The sequence below is a fragment of the Bos grunniens genome, chromosome 2 (genome assembly GCF_055505025.1).
Source record: "Bos grunniens cultivar Pamir isolate PY7600 chromosome 2, Bosgru_T2T1.0, whole genome shotgun sequence".
Taxonomy (NCBI): domain Eukaryota; kingdom Metazoa; phylum Chordata; class Mammalia; order Artiodactyla; family Bovidae; genus Bos; species Bos grunniens.
The window spans coordinates 76,719,500-76,739,685 of NC_141166.1; the positions used below are offsets into that span (position 1 = coordinate 76,719,500).

At 38.6% G+C, this 20,186-nt stretch overlaps 1 protein-coding gene across 16 annotated transcripts in view; it reads left to right on the forward strand.

Annotated features, from left to right (window-relative positions):
- The window catches only part of THSD7B (thrombospondin type 1 domain containing 7B), a 1,262,144-nt gene that overhangs the window by 652,252 nt on the left and 589,706 nt on the right, over positions 1 to 20,186 (forward strand). For all 16 annotated transcript variants that reach the window (XM_086367910.1, XM_086367918.1, XM_086367926.1 and 13 more), the window contains one exon: positions 1,025 to 1,222. In XM_086367910.1, the coding sequence (XP_086224036.1) occupies positions 1,025 to 1,222 (198 nt within the window). The remainder of the gene's footprint in view (positions 1 to 1,024; positions 1,223 to 20,186) is intronic.

Genomic DNA, 20,186 nt, shown 5'->3' on the forward strand with positions numbered 1-20,186 from the left:
TCCATGTCCAGTTCTAACTGTTGCTTCTTGACCTACATACAGATTTCTCAGGAGGCAGGTAAGTTGATCTGGTATTCCCATCTCATTAAGAATGTTCAACAGTTTGTTTTGATCCACACAGCCTTTGACTGTAGTCAATAAAGCAGAAGTAGAAGTTTTCCTGAAACTCTCTTGCTTTTTCTATGATCCAACAGATTTTGCAATTTGATCTCTGGTTCCTCTGCCTTTTCTAAATCCAGCTTGAATATCTGGAGTTCTTGGTTCACGTACTATTGAAGCCTGGCTTGGAGAGTTTTGAGCATTACTTTGCTAGCGTGTGAGATGAGTGCAATTGTGTGGTAGTTTGAGCATTCTTTGGCACTGCCTTTCTTTGGGATTGGAATGAAAACTGCTCTTTTCTAGTCCTGTGGCCACTGCTCAGTTTTCCAAATTTACTGGCATATTGAGTGCAACACTTTCATAGCATCATCTTTTAGGATTTTAAAAGCTCAAATGGAGTTTCATCACCTCTGCTAGCTTTGTTCATAGTGATGCTTCTTAAGGTCCACTTGACTTTCGAATTCCAGGATGTCAGGCTCTCAATGAGTGATCACACCATTGTGGTTATCTGGTTCATGAAGATCTTTTTTGTATAGTTCTTCTGTGTATTCTTGCCAACTCTTTTTAATATCTTCTGCTTCTGTTAGGTCCATACCATTTCCGTTGTTTATTGTGCCCATCTTTGCATGAAATGTTCCCTTGGTATCTCTAATTTTCTTGAAGAGCTCTCCAGTCTTTCCCATTCTACTGTTTTCCTCTATTTCTTTGCATTGATCACTGAGGAAGGCTTTCTTATCTCTCCTTACTATTCTTTGAAACTCTGCATTCAGATGGGTATATCTTTCCTTTTCTCCTTGCCTTTAGCTTCTCTTCTTTTGAGATGTAGATGTATAAATAAAAGTTTCATCAATTTCCTGGCTGCTGATTCTTTTCCTTTGCTAGATCAGGATAGATCCTCAAAACCCTTTTTTCTTTTTTGTTTTAGGTTTTAGAATGAGACAGCGCCATGTCCTCATGGAACCTACGGGGCCTGCGGGCCGTTGCCCTCACTTGGTGGAATCTGTTCCCTGTGAGGATCCTGTGTGTTACCAGTGGCTGACGTCAGAAGGGATCTGTATTCCTGACCATGGCAAGTGTGGCCCTGGACATCGAATCCTGAAGGCTGTCTGCCAGAATGAGCAAGGTATGACTCAAAGAAACATGGAGATTGAGTAATGTCTGCCAAATAACACATCACCACTCTCAGATCATCTTCCACAAGGAGAGAAACAGTCTTTCCTAGTCTTGAATATCCATGTTTGAGTTGATGACAGTGACATATTTCTGCAGAGAAAGCTGCTTTGACTTAATATAGAGCTGTGTGCTCTGTGACAGAACACTGATTATACCTAAATGCAGTGCAGAGAACTCAGAGGGATCTCTGGAGTTCTTAGTTTATTAAGACATGCACAATACAAAAAGTGTCTGGAGAACCTCCAACTCATTAATACAAAAACAAGATTTATTTGTGTTTATTGGTGTTATTATGTAACATGCTTTTTATATGTTATCATTTTTAACAAATACCACCTTGTAAACTGCAGGGCTGAAGCCCCCTCCAAGTTAAAAGGAAAAAAATAAAAAGTAAAAAGCTGCATCTTTTCAGTTATATAGCATTAGATTAGAATCAGTTCTAGACATAATACTAACAATTCTAAAGAACTGTGTTAAAATATAAGTTGTCAAGATTAACAAAACTATTAAAAGTGGTGTCTTTCCCTCATCACCAAACTTCTGGTACAGTGGTTTTGTGCAATGAAGGGTGATTTAGCAAATACATAAGTCACATGGAAATGAGAAAAGTGACATTTAAAACCTTTATCTTAGAATTAAAAAAATATTCAGTCTCCTGGAAGAGTATCGAGTATGTCTATTAATCAGTCCTGTCATGAATAGTCATAATTTATAATACTCATGGTGTGTGGAGTGAAATGTTTTGACTTATGGAGTGAAGAGATCCACAGAATAGAATGAAATTACAAAGTGGATTCAGAATGGATTTTAGCATTCACACAGGGTTGGCATTCAGCAGTGTATTAATATTTCCTCTTCCCTTCCTTCCTCTTGCCTCTTCTCTCTCATTCCCTCCTTTTCTCCATCACTTCCTTCTTTCTGTCCTTCCCTCTTCCTTTCTGCCTCCTTCTCTCCCTCCATACATCCTTCCTTTTTTAAATCACTGCCATAATTATACAAATAAACATTTATCAACTGATGTAATTGATTACCTCATGAAGCCAGGTAGTTGTTTAATTAAATAGAGAGCCACACCAGATTGTACTAGCTATAGTCCTTTTTGACTAAATCATTTAACAGTAGATTCTAATATTACCAAGCAATTTTTGAATTGTGGTGACATACATGTGAATTATTAACATGAGCACCTAAGATCAATTTTTGAATTCAAAAAGAGTAGAACAGGTGTTTAAAACCTGAGCTCTAGAGTCAGACAGGTTGGAATTTCCAGTCTGCTACTGTTCTGGTAGATGGTCTTAACTGTGGAGACATCTTTTCCTTCAGCTGGAAAGTAGGGATAATAAAAACCTACCTCTCACTCTCAGATTGTAAATTACTTATATGAAAGTGATAAGTGAGATGCCTGGCACATTCAAAATAAGCTGAGAGCTTATTTCATTTGTAATGCACACTTATTGTTTTCTGTCCTAGGGGATTTGTGCAAACAGCATTCTTTTATACTAGTAAAATGGAAATAATAATGGAGATTAGAATGACCATACTAGTTCATCCTCCCAGCCTCTAGCTGTGGAAACAAGATCATTTGTTTGATTGAGACCCAGTGACAGATGACTGCCCAGCTTTGTCATAGCAGGTTTTGAAGATTTTAACAGCTGCTGGGGACTCCTTTCACAGTGTATACTGCCCCTTCTTCAGTATTGCTCAGTGAGAGATTCTGATTTATAATTAGAAGAATCTATCTGGTCTCCGTCCCTATTCTAGCACACAGCTTGTAAAATCATTGGCATTTCCTGAGCAGTACGAGCAATGGGAGAAGCTTTTGGTATAACGTTTGGCCAGTGGTCCTCAGTTCCTGAAATCATGTCCATAAAGTTGAAATTCGCATCTTGTTATTCACATCAAGCCCCTTTCTACCACTACTGGATTTATATTAATGAGGTGACTTTGGAAAAGTACCTAAAGGTGAGGTCTGGTTGCCCCAGGTAACCATGAATAGAAGATTAGAACTTTCAACCCCATCCAATGATATCTTGGGAAAGGGGAGGGGCTGGAGGTTGACTGAAACACTAATGGCTAATGAGTTAATCAATCATGCCTGTGTAAGGAAATGTCCGTAGAAATCCAAAGGACATGGTTCAGAGAGCTCCCAGATTGATAAATACATAGATATTTGGGAACAGCAGCAAATGGAGGCTCTTTGCCTTTTCCCATGCCTTGCCCTATGCATCTTATCCACCTCATTGTTCCTGAATTTTATTCTGTTATAACAAAATGGTTATCTAGTAAGCAAATGGGTTTTCTGAGTTCTGTGAGCTACTCTAACAAATTAATCAAACTGTAGTAACAGGTCGTGGGAACTTCTGATTTTAGTCAGTTTGGTGAGAAGCACAGGTAACCTGGACTTGAGATTAGTGTCTCAAGCGAAGGGCAGTCTTGAGGGAGTGAGCCCTTTACCTGTGGACTCTGATGCTACCTGCAGATAGACAGTATCAGAAATAAGTTGAATGGTAAAGCAGCTGGACTGGGCAATTTGCTTGATGTGGTGTGGGGAAACCACCCCCTCCTGCACATACATGTAATGTACACCTTGGAGTTGAGGGCAGAACATTTTTGACAGAGCTATCAACTTTACCATTTTACAGCAGCTCTGGAGTTCTATTGCTTATTCCTGTGAAATAACTCATTTTTCAGCATGAGCTTACACTCAGAGTTTCTATGGGAGATGTAGGAATTACTACTTGTTCAGATCAGTTTCATGAAGTCTTTGTAGTTTTTAGTGCTTGGATGGCTCCTTCAAAATTTATGGGGCAACAAGCACAGTCATGGTTACAAAAATGCACTGGCCTCCACGTGGCTGATGTAATCTTTGCTCCAGTGAGAAACTGAAAATGTGATCTGGTTGCACTTTTTGAAGTTCATCATCTATGAGATTCTAGATGATTGATGACCCCAATTTGCCAGAGAGTGCTCCTGTTTGACTCTGCACATATTGTCATAGGACTTTCCTGGTTACTCGGATGGTAAACAATCTGCCTGCAATGCGGGATATCCAGGTTTGATCCCTGGGTCAGGAAGATCACCTGAAGAAGGAAATGACTACCCACTGCACTATTCTTGCCTGGAAAATTCCATGGACAGAGGAGCCTGGTGGGCTACAGTCCATGGGGTTGCAAAGAGTAAGACACGACTGAGTGACAAACACATGAGTATTGTCATAGCCTTTACACAGTTACAGAAGTTGACAGGACTCTTGACATTCATTTAAAGGCTTAGAGAGAAAAAAAGGGTTGAGATCTGTTCAATGAATCTCCTGTGATTTTTTTTTTCTTTTAACAATTGAGACTTTTCTTTACTCTGAGTCTATTGTTTCATAGGCTTTTATTTCAGAATTTATTCATAGGTAAATGGATGAGACCAAAGAAAATAATTTTTTATTAAAAATTAAACTCAAATCTAATTAGACTTGAGACTTGCTATAATTTTCAAGGTTACTTACTTTGTTCTTTATTTTAAGACTTGTCCATATTGACTCACTCCAGGTATCCCTTATACCAAAAGGATTCAGTATCCTTGCACAAGTGGACAACCTATTCAGCTTGTGGAGCCAAGAGATTTTCTCATAGCTGTGATCAGGATTCTGTAGGACTCTTGACAGTGTCTTGTTCAGCATAACTCCCCTCACTAGAAAGGCATGTTTCTCTTTCCCTCAAAAGTTCATTCCTACCATTAGCTTGAGGACTTAAAAATATCTATGCTACACTGAAACTACGAAGTAGCTGTTATCCCTAAAACTTGTGAGTTTAAAAACGAGATCTACTTTGGATTACTTAAGAGTCAAGTAGTCATATATGATTTTCTACAGGTATCTCTGTAGATATCTAGTACTTTGACCCTTTCTCTATTTTTATTTATCACTGATGCTCTTCAGTGAATCTCACTAATGTTTCTATTTCTCACCCAGCCTGTGATGGTAACAGATAATGTTAGTCAGTAGTGTTTATTTTGAGTAATAAAATTATATCATAGATTATATGAATGAGTATCTGATATGAAATCTGATTTCTAGTACTTTGGTAAATTAGCTTTGATTTCTCTCCGCTGCACATCTAATAATTATTATGAATCAAAAGAAGTCTACTGAGTATAGAGTATACATAGGTTTTTCTTGTCTCGTTAACAGGTGTGTTTCCTACATCTCCAAGAGGGTATTTAAGTTTCCATGGGAATTTTTTAATTGTTTGGTCTAGTTCTGTAGAAAATGGCATTGGTAATTTGATAGGGATTGCATTGAACCTGTAGATTGCCCTGGGTAGTATGGTAATTTTAATAGTATTGGTCCTTACAATCCTATAGATTATCATACTAAGTGAAATAAGTCAGACACAGAAAGGCAAATATCATATGATATCATTTATATATGAAATCTTTAAAAAATGATGCATGAACTTATTAACAAACATAAATAGACTCACAGACATAGAAAACAAACTTATGTTACCAAACGGGAAAAGAAAGGAAGGGATAAATTAGGAGTTTGGGATTAACAGATACACATGACTATATATAAAATAGATAAATGACAAAGTCCTACTATATAGCACATTCATTTTATGTAACTGAATCACCACAAACTAGCATAACATTGTAAATGGTTTATACTTCAATAAAAAAAGGGGGAGCATTTAAAAGTAAATGAAGTGTGATGCAAACTGCAAGCTGACATATATCTCCCTTAGATTAAGTAAATTCACTGTTTTCACCTTTGTTTCTTTGACATGTAACTGGTTTATTGTGCTAGGTTTCACTTGCAGTTGAGGAAGATGGAACATCAGGGGACATCTTCCCAGAGCAGGTTGGGAAAATGCCCATAATGCCAGGGCAGTGGACAGCATTCCCACTGACTGGCAGGTGACCACTCTTTACCTCTGTTCATGTCTCCATGATGCAAAATGGGCAGAGGACACTGCAGTGCCATTGTATAAATACCAAACTTCCCACTCGAGCGATCAGATTCTGAGTACTCAGCACATATTTTACTCTATAATTTGCTAAATAGGCTGTTTAAAAAAAAAGTGTCTGTATATTTCAGGAAACATGTTTATTAAGGAATAATGCAGTGTACATTCTGTACTTATATAAAGCAAATATCCATCCTGGAGAAGACCGCAATACATCAGGAAGAACAAGGTTCACACACTGACAGGTACATGGAGTTGAGTTCTCTGGTACCTCTGTATCACTCCCTTGAATACAAGGTTTCTTGTTTTAACAGTTCCACTAACCTCCCCCATGCAAATATTTTCCTTAAGTGGTATATATGTTTGCACAGAAAGCATGAGAAATGATTTCCCATCATTACAGTGACTTGGCTTTTCTTTTCAGAGGCATATTTCTGTGAGTTCTTGCCTTGCATCATTAACCTTGAACAAGCCAAAAATGTGATCTTTAATCTTAGCTAAAATGGCATGTGTTTGCAATCCTTAACACTGTCGTGCCTTTTCTAGGATGACTTTAATTGGTGGAAAGCATACTAGAATAATCATTTACTTGAGTTTGTTACAATGTTTAGACATGTTTATATGTCTGTGATTGGAATTGGAAGTTTTATTTTGTTTATTTTTATCTTTAAATCTCAAGAAATATTCTTCGGCTGACCTGTGAGAATAAGGTCAAACTTGATTCATATGGGAATTGGTTGATCAGAATATTTTGTGATTCACCAGAATTCTAAATAGAACCACATTTGTATTTTCAACTTACTATTTTTAAAAATAAAACCTTTGATCATGTTGTGCTTTATTTGATTAATAAGCACTGCTTTACTTTTCTGCATATCTTTTTTTTCTTTTTTAAACAAGACTTTCTGTTTCAGCATAATATTTGTTTTCTTATATTTTAGGAAGAAAAAGGAATAGATTATTCATCAGAATGGAGAAGGCAATGGCACCCCACTCCAGTACTCTTGCCTGGAGAATCCCATGGACACAGGAGCCTGGTGGGCTGCAGTCCATGGGGTCGCTAAGAGTCGGACACGACTGAGCGCCTTCACTTTCACTTTTCACTTTCATGCACTGGAGAAGGAAATGGCAACCCACTCCAGTGTTCTTGCCTGGAGAATCCCAGGGACAGAGGAGCCTGGTGGGCTGCCGTCTATGGGGTCGCACAGAGTCGGACACGACTGAAGTGACTTAGCAGCAGCAGCAGCAGCAGCATTCATCAGATATTTCTTTGCCATACAAGTATATTCATGCAATCAATCAACCTATTTAAGAGACATTATAAAATGAGAGCCATGATAGAGAATACAGTATCTCTAAATTAAATTTCAAATACAAATCTAAAAATTTTGAATAATGGCAGCATTGTTCATATAAACATACAGTTTATTAAGATGTGCATTTTGGAAAGGATAATAGTAATTGGAGTTCTATTTTAAAGAAAGTCATTATCATTTCTCCTTTTAACTTTTTATTTATTTCTATTTTGAGTTAAAAAACTTCTCTTTGTGCAGGGTTTGAAAATCTTAGAACTATGTTACCAGGTGTTCAGAGGAAATCGAAAGAGGAGAGAATAAACATGGACATGCATTTTATATTAGCAGTGTAAATTTAGATTTAATGACTTTTTGGAGCAGTCAGACTTAGCAAGTACTCTTCTTTCCTGGCCAGATCCTCTTAGCCATACCATGTCTGCATGCCAGCTAGAAATTCAACTGACACCACCTGCATCTCTTTGCCTAAGGAATTTCTCCAGCCATTGGAGCCTTCGTTGCTCATATACGCAGTCAGAAGTGCCAGGGAATTAACAGTTCCAGGAAGCAGCCTTCAACCAGTGATTGAGAGGTGGTATATAAATGCCAGTTACCTTACCCCTCAGATGGAATAACCTTGAGGTTATGTTCTATGCTGTATCCTACAATTTGCAGTGAGATGAAGCACCGGTTACTAATAGTCTGATTTTTTAAAAAATGTACACACTTGGTGGCAGCAGCAAAGAATCCGCCTGCCAGTGCAAGAGACATGAGTTCGATCCCTGGGTCAGGAAGATTCCTTGGAAACGGAAATAGCAACCCACTCTAGTACCCTTGCCTGGGCAATCTCATGGAAAGAGGAGGCTGGTGAGCTACAGTCCATGTGGTTGCAAAAGAGTCAGACACAACTTAATGACTAAATAATAAAATCAGCCTCCTTCCGTGTACTGTCTCGCTCCCCGACTCTTGTGCTGGTTCCTTGGCATTATTGCTCAGTAAATACAATAAATAAATGCCCATGATTCTTTGTCACAGAGTTTGGTTGTAGTGCAACTCAAACTGTGACAAGGATACTTGAAAAGATATTTAATGGATCCACTCCTGTAAGAGATACGGGGTTCAATTCAAATCGTACCATAGTGATAATGATGTTTATCATTATTATTATTATTATTAAATATTTTATGTGGCAATTTTTTAAAATCTTTATTGAATTTATTGCAACACTCAGTTCAGTTCAGGTCAGTCGCTCAGTCGTGTCTGACTCTTTGCGACTCCATGAACCGCAGCACGCCAGGCCTCCCTATCCATCACCAACTCCTGGGGTTTACCCAAACTCATGTCCATTGAGTCGGTGATGCCATCCAACCATCTCATCCTCTGTTCTTGTCTTCTCCTGCCCTCAATCTTTCCTAGCATCAGGGTCTTTTCAAATGAGTCAGATCTTCGCATCAGGTGGCCAAAGTACTGGAGTCTCAGCTTCAGCATCAGTCCTTCCAATGAACACCCAGGACTGGTCTCCTTTAGGATGGACTGGTTGGATCTCCTTGCAGTCCAAGGGACTCTCAAGAGTCTTCTCCAATTGCAACATTGCTTCTGTTTAATGTTTTGGGTTTTTTTGGCCCTTAGGCCTGTGGAATCTTAGCTCCCTGCTGCTGCTGCTGCTAAGTCACCTCAGTTGTGTCCGACTCTGTGTGACCCCATAGATGGCAGCCCACCAGGCTCCCATCTCTGGGATTTTCCAGGCAAAATACTGGAGTGAGTTGCCATTTCCTTCTCCAGTGCATGAAAGTGAAAATGAAAGTGAAGTCAGTCGTATCTGACTCTTCTCGACCCCATGGACTGTAGCCTACCAGGCTCTTCTGTCCATGGGATTTCCCAGGCAAGAGTACTGGAGTGGGTTGCCATTGCCTTCTCCTTTAGCTCCATGAGTAGGGATCAAACCTGCACTCCCTTCATTGGAAGATAAAGTCCTAACCACTGGACTGCCAGCGAGGTCTCCATGATGCTATTTAAAAATCACTTTCTAAGGAGGAAATGATATAGTTTCTCATGTGATTTCATTCATTATTTTGAGCACCTCCTACTGTTTATCAGTTGTTGGGTAATATCTGAAGGGCTTCAGTGTGCTGCTTGTGTCCTTCCTTTGAAAATGTAAAACAAAACAAAAAACAACTAAACATCAGTGAATCCTATTTCTTTCCCAGTTAGACAGTACTGGTAACTTATACCATCCTCCTGAGTCTTGTTTTCCAACAATCAAGTCAGTTTGTGCCTCTCAGGGGAGGACTAGGTTATTCATATTTTCATTTTGTAGTAATTCCAGAGGGTATTGGAATGTTTTTGAAGAAGAACAAGAAAAACAGACTCTTCTGAATATTAGCAGACTTATTTGTGTAGAAAAATTGAGTCTGAAGTGAAAGGGGGACATGTTGCTTTATCTCCTTTTTTCTATGTTGTTGGTTCTAAAACTGATTATATATAAGATGGATATTATATATCCATCACTCAGATGGATAATAAAAATGCAAGATTCTGACACTGCTTCCCCCAACTTGAGATGCTATGGTGCTGGTCCAAGGACTGTACTTTGAGAAACTCTGTTCTAGAAAGAAGGGGACCTATGGGCAGCCTCATCATGTTAGTACGTAGCAGAGGTAGACTGAAATAGTGAAAGACAGGTCTAATATTTCAACATAATCAGCAGTGATATTGATTCTAATCTGTTTTTTTTCTTCTTTCCGGCTGGGAAACTTTTTCTTGAAATTTGTGAAATATATTGCTGTCATTCCAGAAGGAAGCAGTGAGTAAATGTTCTTTTATTTCTTTATTGTTACCTAGATGGATTACTGAAAGATCGAATGGTGGAAAGCAATAGTGTACTCTTGCAGAAACAGAAGACATATAATATATGAGATGAGTTATTTAGGTTTAGAGGAGAGAATTTTCTTTCCCGCAAGCTATCTTTCTCAGACCACCAACTGGTAGCAGTTTGGTGTCAGTGTCCTTACCGATGGAAGTGTGGTGATGACAAATACATTGTATGAAGTTTTGAAATGAATCTGGCATTGCAGTTGAAAGTGCCAATAAGATCAGGCTGCTATTCACACTACAGGAATCAGACTGCAGAGGAGATTAAATTTGAGAGTTCCTGTAGCCAAGTTCATCATTCCCTTTCATTTAGATGTCTTGCAGTGAAATTAAAGGTGAAACTTTAATAATGTTTGGCAATGAGGGGGATCCAAAAGAGAAAAATAAAGATTTTATTCGAATCAGAGTTTTCCCATCCATATTTGAGGGGAAGGTGGTGAGTGGATGTAAACTGGTGAATCAATTTAAATGCTAAGGAGAGAGGAACTGCAATGCAGTTTTAAATATATTTATTGTATGTTGTCTGTTGATAAACAGGTATTGTATTTGAAATTATTTCCTCTTTCCACTCTGCTACCTACCCAGATTTTGCAGGACAGCTTTTGTCTCTTTTCTCTTTTACTGAGATGCCTAAAGAAATGACTGTTTTCACATCACTACCCAGCGGTATTCCGCAATCAGACTAAATATAGTCTGATTTCTCCAGATTTATAATATTTAGAATAGCTAGAGTAAATTGCTTCCTGAGTGTGCCTACGTCTCTTATAGAAAGAATGCTTCCTTTGCCTATCTCTTCTGAAATTCTCACTAGGCAATCAACTTTCTGTTCCCATTCTTTATGATTCAGAAAGCAAACTAAATCATAAGTTATACTGATGCTTCAAAACGTAGCTCATATGATTAAGCGGTCATCTTAGCCTTTCAGTGGGAATTACTGTGAGATCACCACCATTCCCATGACTTTCGACTTTCTGAATGTACTCTGAATTTTCCCTATTCCATTATGTGTTCCGCTAGTATTCCTAACAGGGGTTACTTACAACATTAGTCACGAAGATGTAATTTTGATTTCATTTAAAATGCATTTTAAAGTTGTATATGGCTGTTTCATTTGGTCTTTGGGTAGATATTCCTGACATACCATCTCTCTGTTTTTTTTTTTTTTTCTTTTTGTAAACATAGGATAAGTAAAGAACATGGGTTAAAACACGATGCTAGGATGATGGAGTCATTTCCACTGATAAGACAGCCAATATGACTCAATTAGGGTATGCAGTAAGGGGCTACCTGTGCTACACCCACTTCTGTGTTTTCAAGAAAATATAATGAAATAAATCTACCCTGGAAAGGCTAATCTATCCCACACAAAACTAATTAGAAGAGCTTTTTTTTTAGACTTATATTTAAGAACATTTGTCTTTCTAAATTAACTGATGATTCAAAATTGAGAGTTATTAGTGTGTTACTCTTTATGCTGCATAGCTTATTCCATACACTGAATTGTGTGCTATGCCCAAAGAATTGTATATTTTAATTTTCCGTGGAGAGATATCTAAGAGGTCGAAACAAAAAAAATTTAGAGGAATCATATATTTGATAGCAAAGAAACATAAAGTAAAAATGTATTGAAAGTTAATTTAGTGACATGTTAAGACCATGATACTTCTCTTACTCTGTAGGTAGATTTCAATCAACCACAGATATTTCGGGAATCCATAGCTCACTGTAAATGCTACCGCTAACTGTTACTTCTATCCTAATTTGCCTCCACAATCATGATCATGTTATCCCCTTGTTTGGAGATGGTCATCCTCCTCTTCTTTCTTTGGCCAAATTCTTACTCATCCTTTAAAAACTTGGACTGATGTCCTACAGAAAACCACCTCTCTACTCCCACTTCACATCTTTCAACTGGTTTGGAATCTCAAGTGAATATTACAGTTACCACCTATCACCAATTCTGTGTCACAGTCAATAATGATAATTCCATTTCCTTTATAGATGATTAGTTCAGAAATGTGTCAGGTTAAATATGTTTGAACCAATGAGATGAGGGAAGAGGGAAATGAGTAAGGCAGGGAATTTAAATTGCTGTCGTAATCCATTGTGTAATTTGTCTTCAAGATGCAGGCACTGCTGCTTACAGTAGGCAGAGATGTGAAGACCCTGAGTCCTGGAGAACACCACTGAGCCACCGACTCGACATTTTGAGCCCTGGCTGTAATGTTAGTCAATAGATTTCCTTATTATTAAGCCAGTTTATATCAGCTATTGCAGAAATCATCCTACTTGATAGGGTGACTATCTTCTGTGTTCTTATAACACTTTGTGACTCAGTTATCCATGTCTTTGCTACATTATACTGGAATCATCTCCTCACTTAATCTTTTTTTCCCATTTGATTCTTAACTTCTCAAGGGCAGAGAACTTGACTTATTCCTTATGTTACTCTTGGGGTGATGCTAGAGTGTCAGGCGTATTAGAATGTACTCAATAAATATTTATAGAACTTAAAAAGAGTTATTTCAATTGATTTTCACAGCAGCCCAATTGGGAATTATAATTATTATTTCTATTTTGTTGATGAGGGTGTTTTGGCCGAGAGATATTGATAGCCCACTGTCACTCAGCCAGTAAGTTTTAACACCAGAATTTTGAATTCCAAACCTGGGACTCCTAATTAGTAGTTGTTCTAACTGTATCAGTGTCAGCAAATACATATTGCCTGTATCAACACTGAGGTTACTGTGTCTCAGACCCACGCAATAACTTTTATTGGTTAAGATGTTATTTTTTGTTAAGTGAGGCTTGGGCTGAGAGTCATTCTTAATGCAGCAGTAAAGGCAACCACTGCCAGCTGACTGATATAGGTCCAAAAAATGAAACCCATTTCTATATGCACACTAAACATTTTGACTCTTTCTCCTGGTGTGAGCTAATAGCAAGAGAGAGATCCCTGGATACAATGAAAGCATGAAGCCCACACATGCTTCCTGTCTCCGTCTGGCACAAATTGTCTTGGAGTTTGATATATAGGATTTAGTTATCAGTTCTCCTTGGCAACTTTACTTCTAATCTTGATTATATTCAGACAGCTAAGCAGCACAGAACTTATTCAACATTCTAGATTGAGAGCACAAAGAGAATGAGATTCTCTGAAAAAGGAGATATATGAAACCATAAAGGAGACAGTAGAAAAGACAACTCGTTGGGGACAGCCAGCTTTTATCAGCTTCACAGTAGAAGAGTTACAGAGAGAATCAACAACAGAACTACACACAATCAACACAGATACAGTGTTATTAGCAAATAACACTGTATCATGCAGTTTTGGGGAGTTTCAGTTCAGTTCAGTTCAGTCGCTCAGTCGTGTCAGACTCTTTGCGACCCCATGAATTGCAGCACGCCAGGGCTCCCTGTCCATCACCAACTCCCGGAGTCCCCCCAAACCCATGTCCATTGAGTCAGTGATGCCATCCAACCATCTCATCCTTTGTCGTCCCCTTCTCCTCCTGCCCCCAGTCCCTCTGAGCATCAAGGTCTTTTCCAATGAGTCAATTCTTCGCATGAGGTGGCCAAAGTGTTGGAGTTTCATCCTTAGCATCAGTCCTTCCAATGAACACCCAGGACTGGTCTCCTTTAGGATGGACTGGTTGGATCTCCTTTCAGTCCAAGGGACTCTCAAAAGTGTTCTCCAACACCACAGTTCAAAAGCATCAATTCTTCGGCGCTTAGCCTTCTTCACAGTCCAACTCTCACATCCATACATGACCACTGGAAAAACCATAGCCTTGACTAGATGGGCCTTTGTTGGCAAAGTAATATCTCTGCTTTTTTTTTTTAATAGAAATTTATTTATTTTAATTGGAGGCTAATTACTTTACAATACTGTATTGGTTTTGCTATACATCAACATGAATCCACCACGGGTGTACACATGTTCCCCATCCTGAGCCCCCCTCCCGCCTCCCTCCCCATACCATCCCTCAGGGTCATCCCAGTGCATCAGCCTCAAGCATCCTGTATCATGCATCGAACCTGGACTGGCGATTCATTTCACACATGGTATTATACATGTTTCAGTGCCACTCTCCTAAATCATCCCACCCTCACCCTCTCCCACAGAGTCCAAAAGACTGTTCTATATGTCTGTGTCTCTTTTGCTGTCTTGCATACAGGGTTATCATTACCATCTTTATAAATTCCATATATATGCGTTAGTATACTGTATTGGTGTTTTTCTTTCTGGCTTACTTCACTCTGTATAATAGGCTTCAGTTTCATCCACCTCATTAGAACTGATTCAAATGTATTCTTTTTAATGGCTGAGTAATACTGCACTGGGAGAAGGCAATGGCACCCCACTCCAGTACTGTTGCCCGGAAAATCCCACGGATGGAGGAGCCTGGTAGGCTGCAGTCCATGGGGTCGCTAAGAGTCAGACACAACTGAAGTGACTTAGCAGCAGCAATACTCCATTGTGTATATATACATCTCTGCTTTTGAATATGCTATCTAGGTTGGTCATAACTTTCCTCCCAAGGAGTAAGCATCTTTTAATTTCATGGCTGCAGTCACCATCTGCAGTGATTTTGGAGCCCAACAAAATAAAGTCTGATGCTCTTTCCCCATGTATTTCCCATGGAGTTTAGTGAAAAGCAAATAATTTCTTTACACAAAATGGTTCTTCCTATTACACCAGTATTCTTAGACCATTGGACTTCCCTGATGGCTCAGCTGGTAAGCAATCTGCCTGTAGTGCAGGAGATCTGGGTTCAATCCCTGGGTTGAGAAGATCTCCTGGAGAAGGGAATGGTTACCCACTCCAGCATTCTGTCCTGGAGAATTCCATGGACTATATAGTCCATGGGGTCACAAAGACTTGGACATGACTGAGTAACTTTTACTTACTTAGACCATTACTTAGACTTAGACCATTACTATAGTTTAATCCACATCTGACACAATAACAAGTTGATATGACTCTTTTATGAAGGCTTCCTATTTCTTTTACTTCAAGAATGTTGGAAATTATGCTCATCACAAAGAAGAAAAGTAGCCTAGCAATAAGAACAAAGAGAAAATAAAGTTGTAATAATGTTTTTTTTTTTTCTAATTTTATTTTATTTTTAAACTTTACATTTTTGTATTAGTTTTGCCAAATATCAAAATGAATCCTCCACAGGTATACATGTGTTCCCCATCCCGAACCCTCCTCCCTCCTCCCTCCCCATACCATCCCTCTGGGCCGTCCCAGAATAGGCATGGTAAGTATGCATGAAATCATTACAACATTTTTCTCAACACCTGTCAATCATTGTTTTACTTAACCCATGTTAATTTAATTTTATTCTTTTTTGATTGGAATGTAGTTTCTTTACAATGTTGTGTTGATTTCTACTGTACAGCAAGGTGAATCAGCTGCACGTATACATACAGCCCCTCTTCCTTGGATTTCCTTTCCACTTAGGTCACCACAGAGCACTGAGTAGTGCTCCCTGTGTTACACAGTAGTTTCTCATTAGTTATCTATTTTATACATTGTAGTGTATATGTGTCAATCCCAATCTTCCAGTCCATCCCACACCCCCTACATTTATTTAAATATACTTTAATAGTAATTCTTTGAGTACATAATTTCCTTATGACACTGTTCCAGAAAACAAATGGGTAGAAATTAAAAGATGACGAAATTTGGTTTAACGTCTGAATATGTATCCTACAGGTATCTGGCGATGGTGATTAGAATGACAAGCTCATTTTCACTTAAGGCATTTACACAGAGGCTGGAGACCTCCTCTCAGGGTTCCTACAGTAAAAATCTCCACAGTATTCTGCCTGAGAGGGTTATTGTGTGGATTTTCCATTACCATTTTGGACAGGACAGTTCTGCATTGTTCGTAATTTTCCTACACTTGAAGATGATTAGCATATCCCTTTCTCCCCTTAAAACACCACTTGTCATTTTCTAACCATTGTGTCAGCCCAAATCAAGCCTCATGTATTTTCAGACACCCCCAGAAGAATTTCTCCTGATGGAAAATCAAGGACAAGGAAATGCCCAGTTCGTTTCAAAGTTACCAAGAAATGGTTAGGCTTAATTAAGTAATGAATTCTAATGAATTGATTGATGTTAAATACTTAAGACAAATTAAGACAGGGAAATTTTCAGCATATTGTGAATACATTGCAATTCAAAGAACTTGAATAAGGACCATGCTGCAAGTTAAAATTTTAGATTTCAGTAAATAGGAATTTCACTTGTCCAGAAAGGCCAGTTTCATGATTGGTAAATAAGGTTTCTTATGTTATAGGATGTTCCAGGGGATGTGAGAGAAATAATGTGATAGAGAAGTGTGTCTACCTCTTTATGGGAATAGTATTGCATGTGGGAGTGTGTTATTGAGATAAGTAGAACCCCTTTCTTTAGGCACCTAGTGGGAGCACAACTTCATATCATTTCCATCCGATATTTCTCACAAGTGCTGCTGAGAGAAACGTTATTAGTCCACATAGTCTGCAGTCTTTCCCTGAATTAAGTCAGGGAAGAGGAGAGCTGTAAGCTTGGAGCACGTAATTACTGACAACCTATAAATTGTCTTTACAGAATCATATTACTGTGACATCAGTTGCCCATAGTTTTTGTTGTTCAGTCATTCAGTCGCGTCCAACTATTTGGGACCCCATGGACTGTAGCCTGCCAGGCTTCCCTGTCTTTCACCATCTCCTAGAGCTTGCTCAAACTCCCATCCGTTAAGTTGGTGATACCATCCAATCATCTCATCCTCTGTCATCCCCTTCTCCTCCTGCCTTCAATCTTTCCCAGCATCAGGGTCTTTTCCAAGGAGTCAGTTCTTTGCATCAGATGGCCAAAGTATTGGAGCTTCAGCTTCAGCATCAGTCCTTCCAATGAATATTCAGGGTTGATTGCCTTTAGGATTGACTGGTTTGATCTCCTTGCAGTCCAAGCAACTCTCAAGAGTCTTCTCTAGCACCACAGACTCTTTCCCACAAAACTCATTGTCATTTCCTCAAAAGGTCTGAGAGTTAAATCCTTCAAATAATAAGTAGCAGCATCTTGCATGAGGATATCTAGAAGAAGGGCTGTCTGGGCCTAGATTAAGCATTCTTACCATAACCTGATCACCTGGTGGGCTTTTGTTGAACTTGCTCAGAAAACTGCACTGTTGACCTGACACCCCAATTGCCTCCCTCCTGGATTCACTTCATATTCACTCTCTTAGCTCCTGTATTTCTTCCCTGCCATTTGAATGTTGTCATGTATCCTGGGTATCATCCTCATTTCCCCACTTGCTAAATATGTGACCTTAAGAAGATTACTAATCTTCTTGTCATCTCTGTTTTCTCATGTGCAGTAGAATTAGAATGTGATCTACATCATAGGGTTGATGTAGGTATTGATTTGATCTATGTCAGATTTTTAGGACAGTTCCTGGCATGTGGTTACTGCTGCAAAAGTGTTAGCTATATTTTTTTTAATTACAATTATTATCTTCTATCTTATATAAATAAACTTGTAAATCCTTACAAATGAATTGCTGGTATAAATAATGGAAATGTTTAGTGACTTGAAGGCAAATGATTACCTAGTATCTAGACTCTTGGAAATAGGATGCTATTTTATGAGATTTTTTATTTTTATTTTTTTACTTTATATTCAATATTTTGAGCTAATTTTGGACTTACAGAGGAGTTGCAAAAGCAGTACAGTCACACACTTCCCCCATTGTTAACATCTCACGTGACCGCAGTTCAATTGTTCAAAACCAAAACTGAAATTATCACGATAGACCTGGTTTTGAGGGCTAAATAGAACAATAAAAAGGTCTAAAGGAGGATCTGGCAGCTATTTTGATTTTTCTAGAAGTGGATCTTGATTACAAAGAGTTGGGTGTGTGGTAATCTTTAGTAAGGATGTTTGAAAGCATCACTTATCTGTGGGAGATGGAGAGGGTGGGATGATTTGGGAGAATGGCATTGAAACATGTATAATATATACCATATATGAAACGAATCGCCAGTCCAGGTTTGATGCAGGGTACAGAATGCTTTGGGCTGGTGCACTGGGATGACCCAGAAGGATGGTACGGGGAGGGAGGTGGGAGGGGGATTCAGGATGGGGAACATGTGTACACCCGTGGTGGATTCATGTTGATGTATAGCAAAACCAATACAATGTTGTAAAGTAATTAGCCTCCAATTAAAATAAATAAATTTATATTTAAAAAATAAATAAAAAAGAAAGCATCACTTAAAAATGATGATGGTATTTTTTTAATTCATTTATTTTAATTGGAGGCTAATTACTTTACAAATTGTATTGGTTTTGCCATACATTGGCATGAATCTACCACGGGTGTACATGTGTTTCCCATACTGAACCCCCCCTCCCACCTCCCTCCCTAACCATCCCTGTGGGTCATCCCAGTGCACCAGCCCCAAGCATCCTGTATCATGCATCGAACCTGGACTGGAAATTCTTTTCACATATGATAATATACATGTTTCAATGCCCTTCTCCCAAATCATCCCACCCTCGCCCTCTCCCACAGAATCCAAAAGACTTTTCTATACATCTGTGTCTCTTTTGCTGTCTCTCATACAGGGTTATCGTTACCGTCCGTCAAAATTCCATATATATGCGTTAGTATACTGTATTGGTGTTTTTCTTTATGGCTTACTTCACTCTGTATAATAGGTTCTAGTTTCATCCACCTCATTAGAACTGATTCAAATGTATTCTTTTTAATGACTGAATAATACTCCATTGTGTATATGTACCACAGTTTTCTTATCCATTCGTCTGCTGATGGACATCTAGGTTGCTTCCATGGCCTGGCTATTATAAACAGTGCTGCGATGAACATTGGGGTACACGTGTCTCTTTCAATTCTGGTTTCCTCGATGTGTATGCCCAGCAGTGGGATTGCTGGGTCATATGGCAGTTCTATTTCCAGCTGTGTCCACTCACCCACTGCACAAGCTCTCTGAGCTTGTCAGACTTTAGTTAAGCCCCCAGGTGAGTGATGTGCATTCGAACATCATCCATCATAAAAAAAAAAAAAAAAAAAGAAAATGCAAGTAGTATAAAATGGTTAAAAAAAAAAATGATGATGGTAAAAGATGTAGAACTTTTAAATTTCAAGGTGCATGCTTAGCTCAAGCTTCAGGCTCAGATTGTATTCTAGAAAAGGATCGCTTTTGTTTTTTAATTAATTAAAGAAAATGCCTTGGTAGCAGCAGAGTTCACAATAAATCCTGTCATATCCCTGTAGTAATAGGGAGGAAACTTAGTGACCTCAGGCTCGAGAGTAATGTGAGTCAAGCGACTGTGTGATCAGCTGTAATTATACCCAGTGTCAACACCGAGGACCCAGGCGTTGATGGATATGGATCTTTACGTACAAAAGGAAAGAGCATCTACGGAAAATCAATTTCTTTGTTGTGAAAAATGACTCATTGTCATTTTTAACATTTTACTTTGGGCCGATTTCATTTTTAGAGTTCAAAATTTGTTTATGGTATGCAATAATGATGAAAAATACATATGTTTTCTGACAGTTTTGATTAAAGGTAATGGTACCTTCCATTTTTATAGTACTTTGCACTTTACAAAACACTTTCACTTACATTATTTCATTTTATCTTTCACAATTGCCCTGCATGGTAGTCAGGAGTTAGTGGCTTACCCTCATCTACAGCAGAGGAGATTGAAGATGTGAGAGGTTAAGTGGCTTGTCTCAGGTCACAAGGCAAATGCTTGTGTTGCCTT